The sequence below is a fragment of the Scleropages formosus genome, chromosome 9 (assembly GCF_900964775.1).
Source record: "Scleropages formosus chromosome 9, fSclFor1.1, whole genome shotgun sequence".
NCBI lineage: Eukaryota > Metazoa > Chordata > Actinopteri > Osteoglossiformes > Osteoglossidae > Scleropages > Scleropages formosus.
Window position 1 is genome coordinate 8,021,930 of NC_041814.1, and position 25,007 is coordinate 8,046,936.

Sequence of the window (25,007 nt, forward strand, 5' to 3'; positions counted from 1 at the left end):
CTTTCCTCTTCCTCATCTGTGGGGTGGACGAGCACAGGAGTGTAGCAAAGCTACTTACACATCCATAAACCAGCATCTCCCACCCAGAAAGGGAATACTGCATTGCCACAAGCCACAGCTCGTCTTGTGTGCATGAGATTTTTCACCATTCCTCTGTGCAGCTTGGTTTACCCTGTTCCTCCAGCTCCCCTCTCCTCTGTGCCCATGGCAGCAACCCCCCCCCCCCCCCCCTTTGTGCTCATTCTACCAGGGAGGGGAGCTTACAGCCCTTCTCTGGGTGACGAGGGCATCTGGCTGCTTGTGGATGTTTTTAGGGAGCCCAGTGTTTTGCTGAACCAGGAGTTTTTGGCAGCCTGAATCTCATTCATCAGTACACCCCTCTGGTGCTCTAGCTCCTAAAAAAATAAAAGACACATAGATAATTAAACAAACAAATATTAATGCTATTTTCTGCTAAGCTAAAGCTTTTATTTTAAGCAAAATACAATTTTGGCAATTTAAAGAACTGAATATTTTATTGAAACAATGTTCTTCAGGTACAATTCAAGTATATTTACATTTATTCATTTAGCTGACACTTTTCTCCCAAGAGACTTAAAGTGTTAAGCTACTTAAAATTACTTACCCATTTATACAGCCAGGTAGTTTTCATGGAGCAATTTTTAAATGTACGTTTAAAAGGTACAAAAGCTAGAGGTGGGATTTGAAGCTGTGACCTTTGCCTCCAAAGGCAGCAGCTCTAACCACTACACTACCAGCATTCCTACAGTCCAAAACTACTTTGCCGAAGTGCATAAAAAGGCAACTTCAAGTTACAAGTCTTTGCCACCCACATTATCTTAAAGTTACAAATCAGTGACCTTATCCACTACATTTTTGTACTGCCTCTGTAGTACACAGGTGGAGTGTAAAACCTAGTACCTTCAGACCCTGGACTTGAGCAATTAGATATATAATACCTTAGTGGATATGTATTTGCTACAGTGTATGACCTTCTAGGATGAATGTGTAAAGGATATGACGGAGGAAAATTATGACTTGAAATGAAGAAAACAGGTAAGAATGAAAAATTTTAATGTTGCCCACAGGATTGAGTGTTGAACGCTCCAGGCTTGCCGTGTGTGTGTGTAATCTCGCTCCACCCAAGCACCGTGCCACCGAGCCGCCCTAGGTGGTGCGAGAGGATGTGGGTTCGATTCCGGCTCAGTCTGTATGGAGTTTGCATGTTCTCCCCGTGTCTGTGTGGGATCCCTCTCACAGTCCAAAGACATGCTGTTCAAGCTCATCCATAGTGTGTTCCAGTGATGTATGGATGAGTGACCCATTGTAAGTAGTGTATCTAGCAGTGCAAGTTGCCTTGGTGAATAAGGTGTGTGAGGTGATAACACTACACACAGTTTGCTGGAAGTAGCTTTGGAGAAAAGTGTCTGTAAAATGAATAAATGTAAATGTAATGATATCTGAAAACCTGATGGAGGTCATCGCTACACAATGAGCAGCTCAGATATCTGACCTGGATCCTGCACTTGGCTTCCACCAGCTGCAATTTAGTTTGTGCCAGCTCCAGTTCCATTTCCCGCAGTTGAGCCTTGAGTGTGTCCTTCTCCTCATCCAGGTCTGAGTCCCGGTTGTCCCTGCTCACCAGGGGCATCTGTAGTGGACCCTCCTTGCTGAAGACCTCACGGCAACGCTCGCAGGCCATTACCTTGCTCTGTGCCAGTCAGATGAGTGTGATGAATGTCATCGGCAAGAACAGATTTTGTACACATATTCTCCCCAATATGGACATTCCACAGGAAAATGACAAAACATGCCTTAACTGGCTACTGTTGTTATATTTGTATCTATTTATTCTAAGTAATGCTAATAGAGAGAAAGATAAGATGGTGTTGAGTTGAACCTTAACAATGTCAAGCTCCTCCTTTGTTGCAGCCTGCTGCTTCTCCAGCCTGGTGCTCAGCTGTGAGCAAATCTGCAAAGCAGAGCACACTCTCAGTGGTCACTATTATGAAGAAACGGACTTAGAGGACAGATCTCCTGGCTGTGTAATGTATTTATAAAACTGCTTTTTTGTCAACTTTTATATTTCAATGATACAAATCATGACTTTGTTGCGCAGAGAAAAAAATCAGTAACTGCAAAGCAAAACAAAAAATGTTACAATAAAATCAGATCACGCTTTACACAAAAGGTGGTATAAAAATGCAGTTGTCAACACTACCACCAGTGCAGGTGTAACTCGGCATCAGCTGTGAAATACGTGCCAAGGACCGATCTCCACAGCAGCCCAATAGGTATATACTAAACACTCATGTCAGACCCATTCAGCACCTGCTTGTACTCGGCGATGATGGCAGTTGTTTTCTTGATCTCTGACTCTGCTTTCTCCAGCTCTCTTCTAAACACCTCTTTTAGCTGAGAGGGAAAGTACAGAAAAGTTCATTAATAAATTGCTCCTTTAATTCACTGAAACACTGGCCCCGCCACCAGATAATGCAGAAGCCCATGAACATCCCTGTAACCATGTGCTGGTTCAAGTACCTGTGCTGTCTCTTCCTCCTGCCTCCTCTTCTCCTCCTCTGTCTCCACGAGACGCTGTTTTGTGTTCAAAAGCTCCTTGTTCAACACGTCTGCCTTGTCCTCAGCCTGGAAAATATGTTGACAAACAGCAGAGAAGTATTGCAGCCATTCCGTGATATAAGTCCAAGTTCCAATCTGACCGACCGGTCGGATCTTGAAATTGACGTAAGTCGGACGTATGTCAGCATGCCATCTACGAGTTGTACGCCTGTACAACATTCTTTTATCCTTCTCAGTTTCTATCATGATTATCTTGTTTTTTTATTAACCAGCTTTATTAACTGACATTTTATATGATTCGGTAGTTTTTTAACCTTTTACTTAAGATTCTTTAGCTCGTATTTCATCTTTTTTTTTACGTTACGCAAGTTCTATCATGATTATTTCATTTTTGTTTAACCAGTTTTATGAACTGATATTTTTTTAAATCACTATGGTTTATTAAAAAAAGATTTTTTGGTTTATTTTTTTATCTTCTTAGTCTTTTTGTGATTTCAACAAACACAGTACAGTACTGTAGTATATTTATAATTTTTTAGTTTCTATCTGATGATTTTAAAGTATTTTGTGGGAATATAAAAGCATAGAGGTAACATTGCACTTGGTTTATTGCGGTAAACCACGCAGTTCATAGAAAAATAAAATACACTGAAAAAATACATCTTATGCAATACAAAAAAATAAGTGAAATAGTAATTTATCTAATTTAATTTAATTTAATTATTTAATTAAAGATTTAATAAAACTTTCATCATCTGAACTTGATCCCTTAGTGTGACTCGTACATTGTGGAAGTTATACACACACATTTTCAGAACCGCTTGTCCCATACGGGGTCGCGGGGAACCGGAGCCTACCCGGCAACACGGGGCGTAGGGCCGGAGGGGGAGGGGACACACCCAGGACGGGACGCCAGTCCATCACAAGGCACCCCAAGCGGGACTCGAACCCCAGATCCACTGGAGAGTAGGACCCGGGCCAACCCACTGCGCCACCGCGCCCCCCGTGGAAGTTATATCTTCTTTTAAATCTATTGAACAAACCATGACTTGCTGTGACATTCTTGATGTAATCCTCTCTCGGTCGGGCCATCAAAGTCTCAAAACAACTTCTAGCCTTCACCTGAATTGTTAAGTTGAAAAGTTTAGTGGTGCACATTTTTAAATTTGATCTTCCACCCACAGCATCAAGAACTTTTCCATTTCATGGATGGGCCCTTGTTGTTGCTTTGTTATTATCCTAGGCTTCATATTTTCCGAACCTTGCGGCTTCCCATATATTTTTTTTTAGTTTTTTAAAATTGTGGAGACCGTTGAATAAGGACACCTGTAGATCACGTGTAATCATATTAACTTTTTTCCTCCTTCATATTGGTTGATTATCTTCCTTTTCAATTCCAAATTGAGCATCTTCCTTGGCTTCTTGACAGATCTATCAGCAGGGGATGGGGTTTTCCTCTTGCTCGTCAACTTCTTTGGGGTTTAATACAATAATGGTTTAATCCAGCACTAAAATGTTACATTTACTTGAATAACGCGCATTTACCAAAGGGCAACTGAGAGCAAGAACTCAGAGAGATGCTGTGATGCACAATGCCGGGATATCGTCTGACGTCCACTATCATATGCATGCAGCCGTTAGCACTGGCAGATGAATGGCAACACATAATTTTTATATTTACGTATGTTTTTTTAAATTTTTTTTAATTTATACAGTATTTTTTTCAGTCCTATGTACGGAGGGTCGTAAGTCGCATAGGTCATAAGCAGAGGAAAGGCTGTACTAATAATTTGTTATTTGGCTTGTATGATTGTTTTGACTTTGTACATACTATTATCCTTGTGGTTGTTCCAGTTTCCTTAGGGGGCTTGACTGGGAACAGCTGAAGGTGCACTAACCTGGTCCAGGTCATTCCTTAGCGCTATCTTGCTGGTGACCAGTTCATGAGCCAGGTCATCGTTTTCCTGCTCCAGACGCATACTGGCTTCCTGTAGCCGCCGGTTCTCCCTCTGTGAATGTTCCAGGATAAAGACAGTGAAGAACACAGGAATTTTTACACAAGTATTAGTTACAACAACAGCGCTGCCAGACAAAGACAATGCAGGCACATCCAACACCACACACTAGTTCAAACACATTTCCAGTGACGACTATTGCACTGCTACAAACTAGCTTTCTGACAGACACAAAACATACTCAGCTGGCTTTATATTTTTGCTTTTACTGAAAACATTAACAAACAAAAATAAACTCAACGTCAAAGCCCAGTCCACTGTAAGCTCAAGCTCAACCCTGAAGGACTACAGCAACAATGGATACGTATAGCAGATACAGGAAGATACACAAAAGCCTGGATGGTGACCAGCCCCTGAAAGAAAGAAGACGAGCTCTGACATTGTATCACCGAGTTGTCAAAGCTGCATATTCTCTGCTCCCCTAGATCTTCCCTGGCAGCCTGTTTCTGCCCCTGGTCCTGGATGCAACTTAAAGCCCCCTTTGTTGCCAACTGCCTCAGCAGACAGTGAGGACAGATCATGTGATGTTGTTATTAAGTGCCCTCACATGAGAGCTCTGTAGTTAGGAATTCTCTGGTGCTTAGGGTCATCTAACATATTTCTGCACTGGGGTACTCCATAAGCGGCAAACTTCAAACTACCAAATAAAAACCTTTTGTCACTGTAGCAATTCCGACGCTTATCCAACACAGTGATCCACAGTAATAAATAAGATCATTTATCAAAATGCTGTATTGCAGTAATCCATGTTAAATATTTTTCTGACCAGCAGTACAGCAAGTCCACTAGCATGATGTATGTGAAGTGTATGTTTTTAAGTACCTCTCTTGCTGGATCTGGCACTGTTGCCAATTGCAAAAAAATTTATCAGACATGTGGCAAAAGACAATCTTTCGGTTTCAATCTTCTATACATAAGACCTGAGGAGGCTGGCCAGTGGTGACAGACGATGATGTCCATCTGCCGTGACGATCGAGATGTTCCATGCCTAGTCGGGGATCCAAGATGCCATTCACCAACATTATAATTACTTGTTAAACACTGGCTTACAAATTGTTATTTTCTAGAATGCCCAGGAGGGGTGGGCTACCACTGGGCCGTGGACCCCCAGAGGTTTTTTCTCCCTCAACTTTCAGTTGGGAGTTTTTGTTCCTTTCCCCGGTGGCCAGTAGGTATACTTATAGCTCTATAATAAGTTCTTCATTATGGTAGCCATTAGTTGACCGTCTTCTTTGTTTGTACCTGTTTTTCTTGCCTTTGTCTGTGTTAAAGCGCTTTGTGTCACTGCGTGAGAAGAGCGCTCTATAAAAAAATAAAATAATAATAATAATAATAATAACAATAATAACTGAATTGTTGCCTTAAGGGCTAATTAAGAGTTCTGCATCTTCAAGTAAACAGGCCAAGTGTCTAATTTGTTCTTCTCCATAAACACCATTATTTAACAGTCTTACATGACATATAATAATAAAATGGGGTAAAAATACTTCTAAGACATAAACTGACAGCTACACTGATGCACCAAAACAACCTTTGCAAGAAACTGACAGATAATCCTCTGTCTGTAAAACAGAATAAGAGAAGATGCACTGAGAGAAGCTGTACAAAGGACGCACGCAAAGCGACAATGTGGAATGGCACTGCTCTAGCTGAGGCTCGGCGGTCTGCTTACCTGGCTCTTACAGCTGCCTATACAGCCACACCAGGCTTCCACAACAACACCCACAACAGCAGCACGGGGGCTGTATGCCTCAGCAGCCCAGCTCCTGACAGCCTGCTGGGAAGGTCTCCTTAACACTGTCCCTGGTTGTAGGCTCCACTCCCCCAACACTAATCCACAGTCCCACCCCTGGCAGGCTAAGAGGCTGAGCAGTGTGAAAATCAGGGGGACCAGATATGAAGGTAAGGGAAGACCCGGGGGAACAGATGCACTGGTTGCCAGAGCTCCTCTCTACTAGCAAACACCTCCCACAGTTCAAGCACAAGAATCTTTCGACTCATAGTTTGCTGAAAAACCTTTATAGTGCAAAGAGCCTAATATCACAATAATGATGAATCTTTGAAAAATAGACTTTATTTTGAGCTTATGTAAAACTGCAAAACCAAATGTAATAAACTGCATAAACATACATTTAAGAAGTCAAAACCGAAAAGCAAAAAAGCTTAAAATACTGTATTGTATCTATATTGAAATACTAACATGTTTAATAAATAATTAAAGGAAATATTTCCAAAAAGATAGTTAAGAAACAACAAACTCAGCTTAGCGGAGAAAAAGACAAATTTGTACATATATATCGTAAGTGGTTCACAGCTAAAGTTGCATATATCTGAGGACATGGAGCACAAATGTCAACTTTCTCTGTAGAGTAACAAATGTAAAAGTAAGCTATAAAACCTTAAGTTCTAAGGTTCTAAGTGGCAACTCTGAGCCTGTACTGATAACTAAAATACAGAGTTACTGGAAAGCATATGAACCCCAAATGCAGTGGCACTGTGAAGTCCTTGTTAAAAAACAATTTTCTATTAAAAAATTTAAAAAAAAGCTTATCTCCACAAATGTTCAGTTTTACATTTCTTTTCTGCCCAAAGTGACTTACAAAGTTAAACTAAATACAACCATTTATTTACCCATTTATAAGCTGGTCAATTTTATTTTTCACTGGAGCAATTTCAGGTAAGTACCTCCTTGCTCATGGGTACTACAGCCAGAGGTGGAATTCGAACCTGCCATTGCTGGGTGCAAAATCAGCAGTGCTAACCACTACGCCACCAACTATCCCCAAAATATGTATAAAAGAACAAGTGAGCTAAGTTACTGTATCTGTTTTTGCACATACACTGATTCTTATTTAGCCATTTTTGTTTAGGTGCATTATAAAAACATTTAGAATCTAATTATCTAAACCTTGTTATAATTAAACAAGGATACCACAGTACAAATGTGACATTTAGACAACTAAATGTGGATGTAAATATTTTCAGGAAGCAGTATATGCCATTCTATTTTAGCAGCAAACAGTTTCTTCATTGCAAATGAATTTAAAAAACACAGATGGAAATACTGCTGGTGTCAGAAGATTCATTTCAGCACCTTTCAAACTCTTAAAAAAAACGTGAGAGTATGTGCACTCGACTCTAGACATCTTATTCTCTCTCCTCTGTTTGTGTGTCTCCAAGTCTGGCATGTATCGGCGTAGCACTCTACACAGACCTGAACTGAAACAGGATAAGAAAAAAAGAAGAAAGGAAGTCGGTGTCCAGGAAGTGGGTGACATGCTGATGTGTTCATTGTTAAGAGGCAGATACTGTTTAGATTAACACATGAGGACAAAGTGAGAAGTTACTTCACTGCGGAATACTCTAGCAATTCTTATTAATGTCTCTTTTTTTAAAAAAAAAAAAAAACCAGGATAATGTAACGTTAGGCCACTTTAAAAATGCCCATACGCGTGAGGGGCCTCTTACCTGATACCTGTCGATAGGGTCCTCTTGTTGTAGCTGGCTCTCGCGCAGGGCCTGGTAGTCCTTCTCAAACTTCTTCAGCTTCTTTGTGGGCACCTTCACAAAGCAGGATGGGGAGACAGCACTTCATGTCAGAACAAAATGTAAAAATCATAAAAATGGTGAAAAGCGGTTAGCGCTGTAACCACAAGATGGCATCAAGGCACTTGAAACTGAACTAACCATTTTGCTCCTTTATCACTGGCAGAAAACTGATCCAAGAACTGAATTAATAAACCAGTTGGCTGACTGTTTCGTTTTGCTGAGGTCTAAGTCGTAATAAACAAAAGCTTTAAATAAACTTATTTCACATTTATTCCACACAAAAATAGAATTCACCACACAGAAGTCCCAAGAAATGAAACACAAATGGTAAAATAAGCCATAAAAAAGTATTATTACAACCTTATTTATGTGATGCATTTCATTCAAAGCTACTTAGAGTAACTCACTCATTGCTACAAGTGGCTATTTTTTGTTCAAGCAAACTGAGGGTAATTTGCACAAGAGCAGGAATTGGGGCTTGAACCAACAACCTTATTGATACAATCCCATGATCTTTTTTGTGATTTTGCTGCTACAAGCTTTATAAAAGTGTATCTTGTAACACAGGAACTTTTTCACTAGGACTCTGGGTAGCTATATTGCCAGTACGTCAAAACTAGAAGCAAGAGCTGATATGGCCAAGAAAAGTAAACTATGGACATCTTTTATTAATGCACAAGTCCGCAAAGCCCTTGACATCACGTGTTTTAAAAAATTGGTTTAACGAGCACAAAAGTCTAGCTAGCCAATTTCCTTGACAACCCACGATGATTTAGACTGAATTGGTTATTTACTGCAATAATATGGTCTGACGTGGTGGCAGGCAGCTGTATCTGCATCAAATTGGTGCTACCTGAGAAAAATCCTTGCGTAAGACTAGCATGAAATTTCTTTGAAAAAGCTCTATATCCCTGTTGTATCTTAGCCAAATCATGCTGAAGAATCATCAACAACAAAAAAGGACATGTGAAAAATGTCTGTTTCTGTGAAAAAAATGGATACAATCATATACAATCATACACCTACTTTAGGGTATGTGTGTCTATGTGTAACAACAAAGAAAGAATCAAGGATTCTGAGTGGTACAGTGATGCCTTGGCTCATTCTTCACGCTGTGTACGTGAGAGCTCAGCCAGCTATGTTACCATGGCAGCAGTCGAGCAGTGTTTTTTTTTCACGGTTACTAAGATAAGGTCTACAGGTTTGTCTCCAGGACAGAGAATTGCTGAAGGAGGAACTCCGTCACCAGGTGCAGTCATTGCTCACAGTCACAAGAGGCCCTTCTGCAACTTGAAATCACTGCATTTTTTTTAAAAGATGGGACACCGGAGACAACATGCAAGATTTACTGTGTCTACATTGGCATATTTATACCTAGTTACACATGTGAATACCATTTTGAGCAAACTTGGTGGAAAAAAATGTGAAGGTCTGTAGTTGAATTAGCTGTGTTGTAGCCAAAAACTTAAGACACAGAAAGTGAAGCAAGACTGCAACCTCTTCATTTCCATGAAAGGATTATTGACAACTGCAAAACAATCTGATTAGGTATTAATATAAAAATGTGTGTCAGTCCCCAAGAATACAATTAGGACAGCACAAACAACAAACACATACTACATACACAGACACATAAGTGTGTACTAGGAGGACACAAAATAGTTGTCCCTGAGCATGAAATGGTGCCATGGAAACTGAGTACTGTCAACATACTGCAACAGCTACTGACACAGCAGGTCATCACTGTTTTCTGTCTCCAGATCATGGAAACTGCCACCTGCTCTCAACTTTTCATTTACTGTAGTGTGTGTTAGAATGTGTATTCACATATGACTTAGGTTGACAGCAGGCAGTGCAATAGTTAGAGCTGCTGTCTTTGGAACCAAAGGTTGCGGGTTCAGATCTCACCTCCAGCTGTACTGCCCTTGAGCAAGTTACTTACCCTGAGTTGCTTCAGTAAAAAAAATATTACCCAGCTGTACAAATGGGTAACATTGCAAGTTTTGTACCATTGTTTTGGAGAAAAGCGTCAGCTAAATAAATAAATTTGAATGCTGGTTGCTCACCCACACTTTTGATACTTTCTCGAGGTGTAGAAACCAGAACTTAAGGTGGAAGAAATAAGCTTTATGTTCAGTACATGTTCTGTCAGCACAACAGTACAACAGTCACTGAGTAGTGAAGTGTGATCACATGACACTCATATCACTGAGCATCACTTTTTCGGTGAAATGATTCCTATATACACTATAGAAAAGAAGAGAAACAAGGATGGTGGGTAATAAATGGCGGCGCCTGTAATGCTCTGTACGAGTAATGCTTTGATGGGAAACTCTGAAGTGCTTCATGCGAAATTGGCATGGCACTGCACAGACAGCACACATCACAGTACAAATGAATTGTGGACAACATTCCTCCCATCTAGCTTATTTAAGACAGATAATGAAATGAGACACACTGTCTTATCTTCTGTCTATCGAAAGACATTTGCTACTGAAAACTAAAAACACGGAAGACAGAGTAGTAAAATGATGCAAAAGAAAAACTAGGGGTAAATCCCAAGCTGCACTGTGATTGGAGAATGCAATAGTTCAAACCCAGCAAAAAAGCACTTTGCATGAGAATGCCTCACAGCCGTAAATAGTCAGTGATTGCGTGTATCTTTTCTGTATATACACTGCAATCTGTATTGTTTGGGAACAAACAGCAATATGTCATATAAGCTTACAGCGTAGGCTCTGCATGGAGATGTCAGAATCATTATACACAAGTCCCCACATCTTCCTGTTTCTCATACAAGACCCTCAACCAGTCACATCTGACCACAATGCACCACAGAACAGTCAGTCATACTTTCCATGTAGCAAATACCTTCATTTTCCATGAGATATGTGTTACCATTTAACACCCACTATTTAAATGGTGTACAAAAGTATTGAAAAAGAACTTGTAGCACTTTTTTCCACAATATGAAACCAAACTACTCTGTGTTTGAGCGACAAGACCTTAAACACCCACCACAGTGGGCAAAGGTAGAAAAACAAGTTTTATAGTCATTTGTCTGTATCTTAAGATCATCATCTGTTGTGGAATGGCCTTTTGTTTACTGAGTTGTATGTGGCTTTGGAGAAAAATGCACTAAGGCAAATGTAAATGTAGACATAAATTATTCAAATGGAACTTAACTGAAGGAAAAATGTAAATGAAAGACAATTTCTTACTAGCTCTTCTGGAATTGAAAAGAAAGTAAAATACTTCTACTAGGCTATATTTTATTTGGATGGTCAGCTACATCACAACCTCAGTGATGCTGACAAGCAAAGACAATATAGTAAACTCAACAGCAAGGTTATTACACTAAAATTATTCAGTGTCAACAAGAAAATTTCTTGAGCCATACATGCCAACCTGTAATTTGGTTTGATTTGTGAAATAAGAACATTTATCAGTTGTTTAAATGAACACTGCAAACAAGTGACCCTGAGCCAAAGCATGCCCAATTATACATACTGTCCCCCTCATGCACACAAGATCACAAATAGCTTCTTTTGAGATAAAAATACACCGATAAATGAAATACTGCAAGTCTGTAGTTTCCGTAGAGTCATGAAGACTTGCATACCAACAAATAAAAAAAAAACATGAACAACGGCAGGACTCCAAAGAAAATGTACTTCTTCGGCAATGAGACAGACACAAATATAAATATAAGAGGCAAAACACAGGCAGAATTGGAGCGTGGACCATATAAGTTAGACTGTAGTGTAATCTATACGCTGTAGGACAAGGAGGACAAATGTCCTTTCCCAAGCGTTTACTAGATGGGTAAAAGTACTTCATTGAGAGAACACAGGAGCTTCTGTTTCTGACAATTCTGCCTGAAATGTAAGACCTACCACAGGCCTGGGTTTGGAGTCAGCCACCAGGTTGGCCAAAAAATCCTCCTCGGAGAGCTGGTTGATAACATGAGCGTCGTAGGCCACACTGATGGACACCTCCTCCATCATCTTGGCAGGCGTGACGAGAGGATGTGGTGTGCTCCACAAAGACTGGCAGCAGGCTTGGGTAAGCACTGTGTGTGGTGTAGTGTCTGACAGTCCCACACAGAATTAGCCCCACCCCTTTGGGAGCGAGGAAGGCAGGGCAGGGCTCGGGTGGTGAGAACGGGGAGAAACACACACCTGATCTTGCCTCTTTTCAAAGCCTGTTTCGCTGTGTGTTTTCTTCTTCAGGTTTAGAGTCTGGTACACAGCCTTTTTTTGCTTTCTGTCTTTTAACTAATAGCATTTTCTGCCTTGTGTTGCCATTTAGGTTTTCTGGACATGCCCACAAACCGAAGACACAAAAAGAAGTATCCAGAGAGTACGTCGGCCACGCCTCTGACTTCTTCCAACATATCACTTCCACATTTCCCAAGGCAGAGTTGTCGTCATGTGTAGGGTCTGTGTGGATATAAAGGCTCTCTCTGGGAATGGTCCAATTAAGAAATGCAGTCCGTGTGGAAATGGTTTCGGGTCACTCACTTTCTTCTTACCCTTTCCCTCCACTCTGTTACAAAGAGCCTGGGACAGCTATACTTCAGTCCTCTGCGAGGGTTCACCCTGGAGCCAAGACCAAAAAAGTATAGATCTGAAAGCACGAGTGCCAAAATTAAACTTAAACCTGCAGCACAGCACCTGGAATGTTATCCAATATTTTTCAAAATGAAAAGATAAATTTTGAGACTCGGAAAACCATTCCACTGTTCAAGCCTTTATGAAGGAAAGTTAAATTATTTCTATAATCCGTGTGTGAGCGGGTAGTAGGAGAGGGGTCTCCTCACACAAAGGCTTTGCCCTATCCCCTGGAATGACTAGGTGCCAGTGAATTCTTGCACCCAGTAAGCTGATTATAAATTAACTTCATCCTCCTCGAGCAAAAAACAAATGGAGGATGTAGGAGCGCTCACTGCTCTTTTCCTCCAGACTGAGTAGAAATAAATGAACTGAGATGCAGTCCAGCAAAAACCACTGAATATCCATCCACAAGCAGCACATCAGCAAGCAACAACAATACATTACCACCCAGGGGAGAGAGTGAATGTGCGCAAACAAACTACAGAGAGAAGAAGCCAGAGCCTTGATCAGCAATATGATGCAAGGCTTCCTGTGTTGCTCCGGCTCCACTTCACACACACAGACTCACGTCCCTCCATAGGCTCAAGAGACAAGGCGACAGGCAGCTTCTTGTGCAAACACAAACAGCTTCCCTCTCCTCATCAAAGAGCGAAGGAAAGATCACTGACAACAGATAAGGCCATCTGCAGTTATATTCCATAGGGAAAGATAAAAATACATAAAACAATGGAGAAAAAATATCTTAGCATTGCAACAGCACCCTGATACTACGGCTGTCGCTTGAGACAGTGCTATTAATATTTGAAATGTGAAGACAGTGACGCGCGCTCAAGCAGCTTAGTTCTTTCTCTCACCCTGTATGGCTTTCCTGTCGCTTACACACTTCCTCCGGGGGGGGGGGGGGACTCAGGCAGCCCTTTGATCAGACCCTTCACAGACCGCCTCTGTGCACAGACCTGTCAAACTGCAGCCCAAGGAAGATCAGATGGGCCAAATATTTAACGCTCTGAAGCTACTGACATCTACTCTCGACAACTGTAAAACAGAGCATGGCTTTCAAGCTGCCATCTGCCTGAATGTCAATGACACAATACTCCTGGCCTCATACACAGCAGGGTCAGAGCAATACTACAGGCGGTCCACAAACCATAGATGCATATAGGCGGAAGCGGGGTACCATACCAGCTGGGTATCACTGCTTCCACTGGTCCGGCAACGATCGATCGGGGAGGTTCTCCACTTGGCTCACCTTGTTGCGTTAGTCAGCCTTCCGCGGCACACAGGAAATCACAAAGTGCAGTGTGCAAGAATAACCCCTAGTCACGCCGTTTCACTTTCCAACAAGTCTGAGTAGCTACTGCACTAAAACACAAAACTGGCAGAGAAATAACATGAAAATGCAAAAAACACCCAAGGACTGGCTGGAATCCACACTCGCCACACACCCACACGAACTGCTAGCAAAGACACACCTGCCGTGAGTCAGAATGTAAAAGGCAGCGGTGGCGTAACCTGAGCCAGGCAAGAGGCCATCCCTCCACCTCATATACACAAGGCAATGCTGGCTCCGCAGACCGTGACAGAGCAAAGTGAGCCTGCCACTATCCCTGTGGACCTGTTTACCTGTGATCAAAAAACACACACCACTGGTCAGTCTTGTTTTCTTTGCCTCCTCTTTCTGCTGACTCATTCCACATCAGCAGATCAATACACCTGTTCACAGCCTCTGGCACAGGTATGTTTCCCACACGGTGTCTTACCCAGCCCATCTTTTCTTTCTCCAGGGTCATAAAGCCAGTCAAATAATGTTCTCTGCCTACCACCTCAAAGGGACTCGTGGTAAAAGAAATAAGTGGTCTCTGAAACATACAGTGTTTGTAAAATTAAACTGAACTATGAACTGAACTCCTTTAACAGAAAACCGTAACAAAAAAGAAGTCCAGTACTCAGCTATCAAAAGTTATGAAAAGAGGAATTTACCAGCAAGTTTTGAATAAACAGAAGTATTGATGTACACATACGTTATACATGTACGCAAAGGAAACCAAAACACATTTAAATTAATCACAATATAAAATTCTAACTTAAGTCTAAAGGTCTTTTTTTGTTTTACAGGCACTGGTATTACAAATGACTTTTCTCCAACTGAAATTTATCAAGACTCACTTCCAAAGAACAGAGCTTTCCAAAGACATTTCAGATTGTAGCAAAGATGCTTAAAAAACCAGATGACACTGAGAAGCACAACAGCGAATATAAATTTGATTTCTTGTTTTGGAACTTCTCTCGCTCTCTATTTTTAGCCATACAATCCATTCTTTTTCATCATCAGTTATTCCAATTAAGCTACTAAGTCAGATGAGTTATATTAGACTCAAATGTAAAAGAATACAGTCACTGAAGCACATATAGTATATTTCTGGAAATAAATGCATCCTGTAAAAAATTGAGCATGAACATGGTTATCATGTAAAACTGAACAGAAATACTATATAATGCATTTCTTGCAATGTCTCTTTCAAGTAATTAGGTCATATAGCCATTTACACAAATTTTCAAACTGCAGAGATAATAATGGGCAACATATTCAACACTATGATCAATATTCACATTACATTTGGTTGCTAAGTACATGTATGCAAAGTTGTGCACTTCCCCTCCCATCAAACTATATCCAGAATTATCTGGTAAGCCATGTCTGTCAATTAAGCAGTAACACAACAGCCTCATTTATCAGAAATTAAAAACCTAATAACCATCAAGGACCATTCACCATGTGTTATTATAGTGTTAATAACACACACAAAATGCTATTTCAGGTATACAAAAAAACTTTTCCTCCTCCACTTTAGACTGAACTAAGTTTGACTATTTACTCAGGCAGTTGTATTTATTCTGGCAACACTGCTTGGAAACTAGTACTGCGGACATCATACAGTCTTCCCTCACTATAATGTGTTCCTGAAAAATCCTTTGTCATGTGAAATTACATAACCTGAAGACCTTTTGCCATTAGTTGCAACGTTAAGAATTTTTATAGGTTCCTGAGGCCCAACATTGATATGCATTCATGCCACAACATCAACAAATCTCATTAAAATGGACACAATTACCTCAATATTTAATATTAGTTATCGTAACATGGCAGTTTCCCTTCATTAATTACACACACACACACACACACACACACACACACACACACACATTGTCTGAACCGCTTGTCCCATGCGGGGTTGCGGGGACCCAGAGCCTAACGCGGCAACACATGGAATAAGGGGACACACCCAGGACGGGACGCCAGTCTGTCGCAAGGCACCCCAAGCGGGACTCGAACCCCAGACCCACCAGAGAGCAGGACCCGGTCCAACCCACTGCGCCACCGCGCCCCCTTATTCAAGTAATATTCAAGTAATAGTTTATTTTTATTCAAATAATTAATGAAGGGGGGGGCGCGGTGGCGCAGTGGGTTGGACCGGGTCCTGCTCTCTGGTGGGTCTGGGGTTCGAGTCCCGCTTGGGGTGCCTTGCGACAGACTGGCGTCCCGTCCTGGGTGTGTCCCCTCCCCCTCCAGCCTTACGCCCTGTGTTGCCGGGTTAGGCTCCGGTTCTCCGCGACCCCGTATAGGACAAGCGGTTCAGAAAATGTGTGTGTGTGTGTATTACTTGAATACTGTATGGCTGTCTACTTGCATTTGTAGATCGATAAAATTCTACCCTTTGTATCCGATTTAGTGTCATATCAGTTTTTTTCTGAGTGCCCCGCTTTCCTCAGATAGTCCAGAGAAATGTGTTTCAGGCTTACTGGTGACTCTAAAATGCCCACAGTGTCTGAATGTGAGTATCTATGTGTAATAATGCTCTGCTGCCACAGTGTAAGAATCCAAAAACCATGTCTAATCCTGTCACCAAATAAACCTTTCGGGACATGCAACAACTTTCACATCTCCCCACGTCCCCATATGTTTGTGTGGGTTTCCTCAAGATGCTCTGATTTCCTCCCAACTGTCCTAAGACGTCTCAGGTGAACTGTGACTCTAAATCGTCTTCTGTGTGTGTGAGATAGTGTCTGTGACGTTGCTCTGCTGTATAGGAGCGTGAATTGTTATAGGAAATTTAGTGCAGTGTGTCTAAGTGACTGTGACTGTGGCATGCCCGCTCTGCAGGTGGGACAGGAAGTGAGGAGGAAGAACCTGCTTACACCTGTTTCTAATCTATATTTATATCGATATCTCCATCTGTCTGAGAGCGAGATCTGAGAGAGATGAACAATGCAGAACGACAACAGTGGGAAAGAGAGACCAAGACAGAGAGACACACAACCAGCATGTACCCACTGACAGCCAACCCCAGTCCTGAGCACAAGAATTTACTCCCCATCACCAACCCCTTTCCCTGACCACCTGGCACTGTGTAAATAATTCCAGACCTGTGTGCACTCACTCACTCACTGAAAGTCTCTGGCGTGTTCATCCCACAGTCACCTTGACAAAAATGTCAGCTAAATACTAGTTAATTCTTGTACGTTGCTTTGAAGCAATATGTTTGTTAACAGAATAAATGTAAATGTCTTGTGCTGCTCAGCTGTTGGAATGCATGTGAAATCCAAACTCAGTTCTTGTAAATGCGAAGAAATTCCTCATAAACCAAAGCAAGGGTTGCCTAACACTTAAGCCCCTTGTAAAATCAAATCTTACAATCTGAATGGGTGTATTTTGGGGGAAGGGGGCACGGTGGCACAGAGGGTTTGGCCGTGTCCCGCTCTCTGGTGGGCCTGGGGTTCGAGTCCTGCTTGGGGTGCCCTGCAGCGGACTGGCGTCCCGTCCTGAGTGTGTCCCCTCCCCCCCGCCCTATGCCCTGTGTTGTCAGGTTAGGCTCCGGTTCGCCGCAGCAGGTTGACCATGACCCTGCATGGGACAAGCAGTGTGTATTTTGGGGTATGACTCTACAGACTCCCTTTGACTTACGCAAATAGACCGTTCTTCAATCCCCTACGTAAGTCAAAAGTTGTGCATGTCAGATTCCCCTTCCTCTCCCACCATTCAACATCACCACGTGTCATCATCACATTTACATTTAATCACTTAGCAGACGCTTTACTCCAAAACAACTTACAATGGATACTATGTAGCGTTATTAGCCCACACACCTTATTCACCAAGGTGACTTGCACTGCTAGATACACTACTTACAATGGGTCACTCATCCATACATCAGTGAAACACGCTCTCTCTGTGATACTCACACGCTATGGTGGAACCTGAACAGCATGCCTTTGGACTGTGGGAGGAAACCAGAGCACCCGGAAGAAACCCATGCAGACATGGGGAGAACATGCAAACTCCACACAGACTGAGCAGGGATCAAACTCACGTTCTCTCACACCATCCAGGCGCTGTGAGACAGCAGCACTACTCACTGTGCCACCGTGCCGTCCACGTGCTCCTTTCTACGTGCAGCATACGTCACTATCGTATGTATAGTTGATACGGCTAAACCTGGTTCCCATGCTATAGACGATAATCTTTGACCACCTCCAGACTTTCTTGTTATTTTCATTTTCATCTCTAAGTCGATTGCTATATGCTTGCAAGACGGTTCTCGTTTTCCTTCAAGTGCAAGTTTACCACCAGGAATTGTGAATAATGAAAAGGGTAAAAAATATCCAAAAGCACTATGCTAACGCAAGTAGGTATGTTCACGGTTCAAAACACACAGAAACTGGGAAGATGCAGCTTCCTGCCTTGTCTGGCTACGCCAACTTGTGCTTTACGTATTTCAGATGTTTTGTGTCAAATAAAAGCGCTATCCATAAATTATTTGTATGCCGGGAATTTTTTTACGTAAATCAAATTTTTGTAGGTAGAGGTGTGTCTGTACTTTGAAAACATTTGTCCCGTTATGTTAAGAGCAATTGCTATGTGAGCGAGTCTAAAAGAGGCCACCATAGCTCAATTTTCGGCTGGTCCAGGTTTCAGGAATTACAGTCTCCATCAAGAGGACAGAACACATGACAGAGACATCAACGCATATTCTGACACTGGAGTTTCACCCCACACAGACCTTCTGAAATCCCACAGTAAGGAGGAGGAACGTTCAGAGCTCCACAGACCCGTGGTCTCTATGGGGTTCAGGATTGACAGAGGGTGTTGCGATCCTCTCTGCCAATGCAAACAGACATGCTTAATAGAAGAACTAAGGTGGAAGGCACGAGGATGAACCCTGCTCTACATATGTATTATCAGTGCCGGTTTAGCACTGAGCCCAAACTTCTTCTCTGCCATGCCATTTACTGAAACCAAAGCCAACACTAACTGGGTATTTACACTTAATTCCCAGAATACTTTATGACCCAGAGCAGCCAACACACATCTACTCACATACCCACACAGAACTACAGGATGATACACAACATATATGTGTTTCTCTATTTGATCATATTAAACTCAAATACTATAAAAACAAGCATTAAAATAACTCTGCACAGTATATACACTAGGACTTCATAACAATAATTATTCTTCAATAATTCATTCTTTCATTTCTTCTCTTTATAGCATACAACAAAATGCATAAATAATTGGGTTTTACTTGACATGTATACACACAAACACAATATAAAAACACCGCTATGCTGATGATGCCCAGCTCTTCCTCTCCTTTCCACCTGGTGCGTCAGACATCTTCACACGCCTTGCCGCCTGCCTGTCGGACATCTCTTCGTGGATGTATGATCACCACCTCCAACTCAACCTCTCTAAAACAGAGATTCTTAACCTCCCAGCTGGCTTGTCCTCCTGTCACGACCTGTCGATCAAACTGGACAACTCACTCATTTTCGCCTAGCTCCTTCGCTAAGAGTCTGGAAGTAACAACTGATGGGAGTCTTTCATTCTCTCAACATATCGAAGCCACAACCCGGTCCTGCAGATACATCCTGTATAATATTCGTAGGATCTGTTCCTACCTCACTACTGACTCCGCCCAACTACTTGTCCAGGCCATAGTGACTTCCCATCTGGACTACTGCAACTCTCTCCTGTGTGGCCTTCCTGCTAAATGCCATCAAACCTCTGCAGCTTCTACAGAATGCTGCTGCACGAGTTGTGTTTGATTTGCTAAAGTGCTCCCATGTATCTCCTCTACTCATTTCTCTGCACTGGCTTCCTATAGCTGCTCGAATCAAATTCAATACCCTGGTTACTGTGTACAAATGCACAAATAGAACTGCTTCCAGCTATTTACAAAACTTAATCAACCACTACACCCCGGCCAGGCCCCTTCGCTCGTCTACTTCTGCTCGCTTGGTGGTCCCACGCACAAAAGGTAAAGCTCGGAGGTTCTCGGTTCTGGGTCCGTTGTGGTGGAATGACCTTCCCCTGACACTCAGAACTGCAGAAAATCTGCCTATTTTCAAGAAGGGTCTGAAAACTTACCTCTTCCAGATCCACTTCGCCCAAGATCTCTCCAGCTCATTTACGGTATAACTGTTCACGAATCGTAACTCCATAAGCATCCCCAGATACAACCTTTATTCAGGCACTACTCTGGCATTGTACTTGCTCATTTGTGTATCTTCTAATATTTAAAAAAAAAAAAAAAAAAAATCGGTGGGAGGGTATCAGGATTTGTCTATCCTGTGTTTTATGCACCTACTCGAACGATGAACCTCAGTGCAGCAAGTGGTAGGTAACAAACTAGGTTTGCTTGAGACTTTCATGTCTGCAGCTATGTCTCCTTCTCTTAATGTAATGCATAAATTGTACTTTTGCTGAGATGTATGTCGCTTTGGACAAAAGTGTCTGCTAAATGAATAAAGGTAAATGTAAAAGAATTTTGTTAGCAGACACCAAGTTTTTTTATGTATTAATTTAGCTCAAGCTTTCCTTCAATGCAACTTACAATGTTAAGGTACATTCAGTTATTTACCCTTTTCTACAGCCATAGAATTTTTACTTGGGCAAATTAAGGCGAATAGCTAAAAGGTACTATAGCAGGAGGGGTATCCAAGTAACAAATACCTTAAACTGTATACTGTAACAAAGTCCAAACATATAAACACAAGAAAAATGGCATACAGAGCAGTGTGTTTAATTTTTATATTCTTGATTTTACTCATATTGCTGAATATCTGTTTAGAGTGAGAGAGGGCACAGTGGGTTTGGCCTGTGCCTGCTCTCTGGTGGGTCTAGGGTTCAAGTCCTCCTTGGGGTACCTTGTGACGGACTGGCATCCGGTCCTGGGTGTGTCCCTTCCCCCTCCAGTCTTATGCCCTGTGTTGCCGGGTTAGGCTCATGCTCACCGCGACCCCGCTTGGGACAAGCAGTTTCAGACAATGTGTGTGTGTGTGTGTGTGTGTGTGTGTTCAGAGTGAATACATTTAGGGACCATTTGTATTTTGAAGTTAAATACAAAATAAAATGCGTGGTGGAAACCTGCTTGTAAGTGCGGATAGCAGAACAACTTCCTAGAACACACTTCCCCCACACTTTACATTCCATTAAAGGAAACAGCATCAGCAATTTGCTTCTGAAGAATCCAAACTGGTGCAACCAGGAGGTCAAGAAAATCTTATGACCTACAGAATGCATATCTCACAAAAGCCACATTATTCACCCTGTGAAAAAAGACCCAAGCTTTGCCATACAAGGCATAAATCATTTAAGCACAGTTTGATGGAATGACAGAAATTAGCAAAAACAAGTTACACAATCATTTACAGAACACCAACAATATGCTACACACTGAGCCTAATGCTTCTGTCCCATGAGTGTCTGTGCAGGAAATCAAAAGAACCCTTACTTTCTTCACAGGGCACACAGTGGGACAGAAGCATTAGGCTCAGTCTGGACTAATATTCCTACCTTGATGTTGCAAGCCTGCTCCATGAGTCTCCGAGCATTCTCTGCAGCTCGGTAGCGTTTTGGCAGCTGCACCCGGAAGAATTTCAGTGCTCCTTCAAAATCCGCCTGGAGCAAGTCTTCCTTGGAGGTCTTTCAAGAAAGATAAAAAAGAGAATATCCATTAACAGAATGTTACATGGGAAACCTATAAAACAGAATGTCATTCTATAAGCACTCTTGTACTCTTATGAAGTGAAAACTTTAAACTGCCAGGCAAAGCAAGAGTTAACAGTTCAAATATGCACAACATCCCCATCTTTCGGAGAATAAGGAACCCTTTAATGACAGATTTCTGTGATTTACTGTCTACTGTCTGCTTTTTTAGGGATTGGCTGTTTAAATACAAATTTGTGAGCATTGTAACACAAATCCCTTGTTAGTAAGGCTAAAGTTTGGGTCTCAGATTCTTTGTGCCATTATTCAGCCTCTGTAAGTTCAGCAGTCTAGAGGTCTTATAAGTCCTGACATACTGGACACTTTTCATTGTGGCCATACTTTTAAACATTTCAATACAGTCTCTACAGTGGTACTGGCATAGTCAGCAACATGGCTCTCAAACACTTGACTCTCAGACATATTATAACAATATAAAACAACAGGACCTATATAAAGTGCTCACACAACCAGAAGACTACCCTGTGAGGCTTTCTTACAGTGCTGCACCTTTGCACTATGTAAACGGAGACAGGTTTATTTTTAACGTGCTCATTCAAGATGTACACCAAGCAGCCACTAGGCTAATAGTATAACAGTGACACCATATGGTAAATTTCTGTCTTTGCACAAAGTACAGTATGAAATGGTGACACCTCAAAACACCCACTCATTGCTTCAGTTATCACCGTGTTTCACAATTAACAGCACTCCACTGAAATCAGGATGAACAACACAAGTCACTTTCATTATACCGACTAGTAACTGATATTCTTTCACAGCTCCTCCCAAAATATTCAAATCTCCTAGAATATCACCATGGGTAGAACTACAATGAAGCGAACAAACAATGCTCAGAAGAGGACCAAACAGCCTTCAGTCCCTCACCGCCAGCAGCCGGGGCACGAAGAGCCGATGGCCCATACCCAGCAGCCCCAGCATCCGGCAAGCACAGTCAGTCACCAGGCCCGGAGCTCCCTCCTCCGCTCGCCGCACCACCGGCGGTAGCTGAGGTCCAACAGGGGGTGCTGGGAGCGGAGGCTGAGGCAGAGGAGGGAGCCCGGAGTCTTTCTCTGCCAGTGGGGGGCTAGAAGATTCCAGCGTGTGTCCCGGCTCCGGCACAGGGTCAGAGTCCGGGTTCAAATTGGCCACGGTGGATTCCAGGGTGGTTCCACTTTCTGGCCAAATAACAGGTAATAAGAACAGGACCCTGATAACCAAGAGAGGTTCTGGATCGCAGTGTTTCCACTGTTCTGGACTACATGCAGCACTTTGTAGCCACAGTTCTTAAAGGCTCTTAAAGTTATTTAACCCTCTTGCATTACCAAAGAAACCTGACTAACACACTGAATCTAAACCCAACAACAAAAGGAAACTTGGGGAGTCTGGCCATGAAGGCTCTTCTTATCCACCTGATCTTAGCATCAAAATGGATTAGCATCAAAAAGGACTAATTGCCAACGAATGCTGTTCTCCCACCACTGGATGCCCCATGATCCATGGAGGACTAAAGAGGGTGACCATGCTTTCTGGCCCTGAACAGCATGGAAGAAATATCATGGTGACCATCAATCAGTCCGTCGCACATTTAAACTCCAGCTGCATCTTGTTGGTTAATGAAGTATTGTCTGTTTTTTTTATTAGCCTTCCGTTCCAAAATTTTTCAAATTAACAAGCTGTTGCCTAGCAACAGTGAAAAGGGGTGCGCAGCTGCAGTTAAACACATGACAGACAGATATCTTCCTATTTTTTCCCTCTCCTAAAGAGTCCTCTTATTTACGTATTTAAGTTAGTCTGCCTTAAAGATAAACAAAGTTTTTTTTTTTAAAATGCAAAAATAGCACAGACCATAGTAATGAAACCGACTTTCCCTAATAACTAAGGTGTCCTTGCAAACAAGCCCCACTCAAAATTCATCTGAAGTTAAGTAAGTCCTGGGAATTGAGCATCTCCGGCTTCTCAAACTGCACTGAAAAAAGAACAGTGGCTGAATACTGAAGTCACATCCATGTCGTTCAGCGTGTTTGCAGATTGGGAGGAGCCCCACGGCATTAACTCAGGGCTGGACAAAAATGTAACCAGGCATCCAGCTGATCAGAAATCCTCAAGCGGTTGTGGCCATCCCAGTCGCTCCAGTGACTCATGGAATGAGCTTTTATCCTGTCTCCGTTTCCCTCAGAACCAGCATTGTGGAGAAAGCAATTATGGCATCATATAATACACAACATCCAGGTCAAAGGAACATGAGGGCTGACACCCTGACCAAATGAGGATCGTTCAAAAACAGCAAGGCAAAAAAATGTTCTTCTCTCAATTAAAAAAAAAAAAAAAAAAAAAAAAAATTCCTTTTTCAAAGAAAATAAATTTTCGTCACCCTGGTATATTAAGAAAGAACTAATGAAAGACAGAAAGCCCTTAATAATACTTGGATGATGTAAAAGGTAGGAAGTCCCAGTGTGGCGGAGCCTCTTGAGGCTTGGAGGCAATGAGGCAGTCCGCTGTGGTGCTCAGGTTCAGACCCGCCTCCAACTGTAAGCCCAGCGCTTATGAAGCTGGAGAAAAAGCTCCACCACGAAGGTCTGGGGCTGGGCGCGATGCGGAGAGCAGAGGAGAAACAGCGCGGAGAGTCGCGCAGCTCGCCAGCAGAGCGTGAGAAGATGCGGGAAGGAGGTGGTGATGGAGGACGGGGGGAGGAGGGAACGGGAGGAGGGAACGGGAGGAGGGGCGGCAGCGGGGATTCGCAGTCTGGCTGTGCTGACGAACTGATGGTAGACATCCCTGGAAACGTGACTGCCCCTTCGTCGTTGCTGCTAGCCGCTAGCCACTAGCCGCTGCTGTGTGTGCTGAATGGGCAATGGCAGACAGGAGGGAGGGCATGTGAACAAACAGAGCAAGGAAAGGGGGGCCTCCGGGGAGAATGCCGTAATAACTAGCCAATAGGAGTGCGACAGTGCAACCCCCAACTACCCATCCCTATCATGCACTCACTCTTCATCTCTCCTCCTTGCTGAAACACTCTTTGCCCATCACCGTCATTCCCCATAGCAACTCCTCTAAATACATTTTTGTATTTTTGCTGTCTACCCTGTCTTCTAACGTGCAATTAGTGCTAACACTGAAATCCTGTAGCTGTGCCAGTGAGAATACAGAATAAGACAGATTCACACAATAATTGAGTGTATTTACAAAAAATGC

General features: G+C 42.4%; 1 protein-coding gene across 6 annotated transcripts in view; it reads right to left on the reverse strand.

The window, feature by feature from the left end:
* Positions 1 to 220: 220 nt before the first annotated feature.
* The window catches only part of rabgap1l (RAB GTPase activating protein 1-like), a 101,584-nt gene continuing 76,797 nt past the window's right edge, over positions 221 to 25,007 (reverse strand). For 2 of the 6 annotated variants that reach the window (XM_018726766.2, XM_018726765.2), the window contains exons 19-26: positions 21,621 to 21,749; positions 8,064 to 8,156; positions 4,479 to 4,589; positions 2,542 to 2,646; positions 2,332 to 2,415; positions 1,901 to 1,972; positions 1,514 to 1,711; positions 221 to 395 (exon numbers count right to left, since the gene is read on the reverse strand). In XM_018726766.2, the coding sequence (XP_018582282.1) occupies positions 261 to 395; positions 1,514 to 1,711; positions 1,901 to 1,972; positions 2,332 to 2,415; positions 2,542 to 2,646; positions 4,479 to 4,589; positions 8,064 to 8,156; positions 21,621 to 21,749 (927 nt within the window). In that variant the 3' untranslated portion in view covers positions 221 to 260. Of the gene's footprint in view, positions 396 to 1,513; positions 1,712 to 1,900; positions 1,973 to 2,331; positions 2,416 to 2,541; positions 2,647 to 4,478; positions 4,590 to 8,063; positions 8,157 to 12,040; positions 13,262 to 13,942; positions 13,958 to 14,009; positions 14,205 to 21,620; positions 21,750 to 24,237; positions 24,726 to 25,007 lie in introns of those variants that run through there. The other 4 variants (XM_018726769.2, XM_018726770.2, XM_018726771.2 and 1 more) reach the window with 4 other exon arrangements.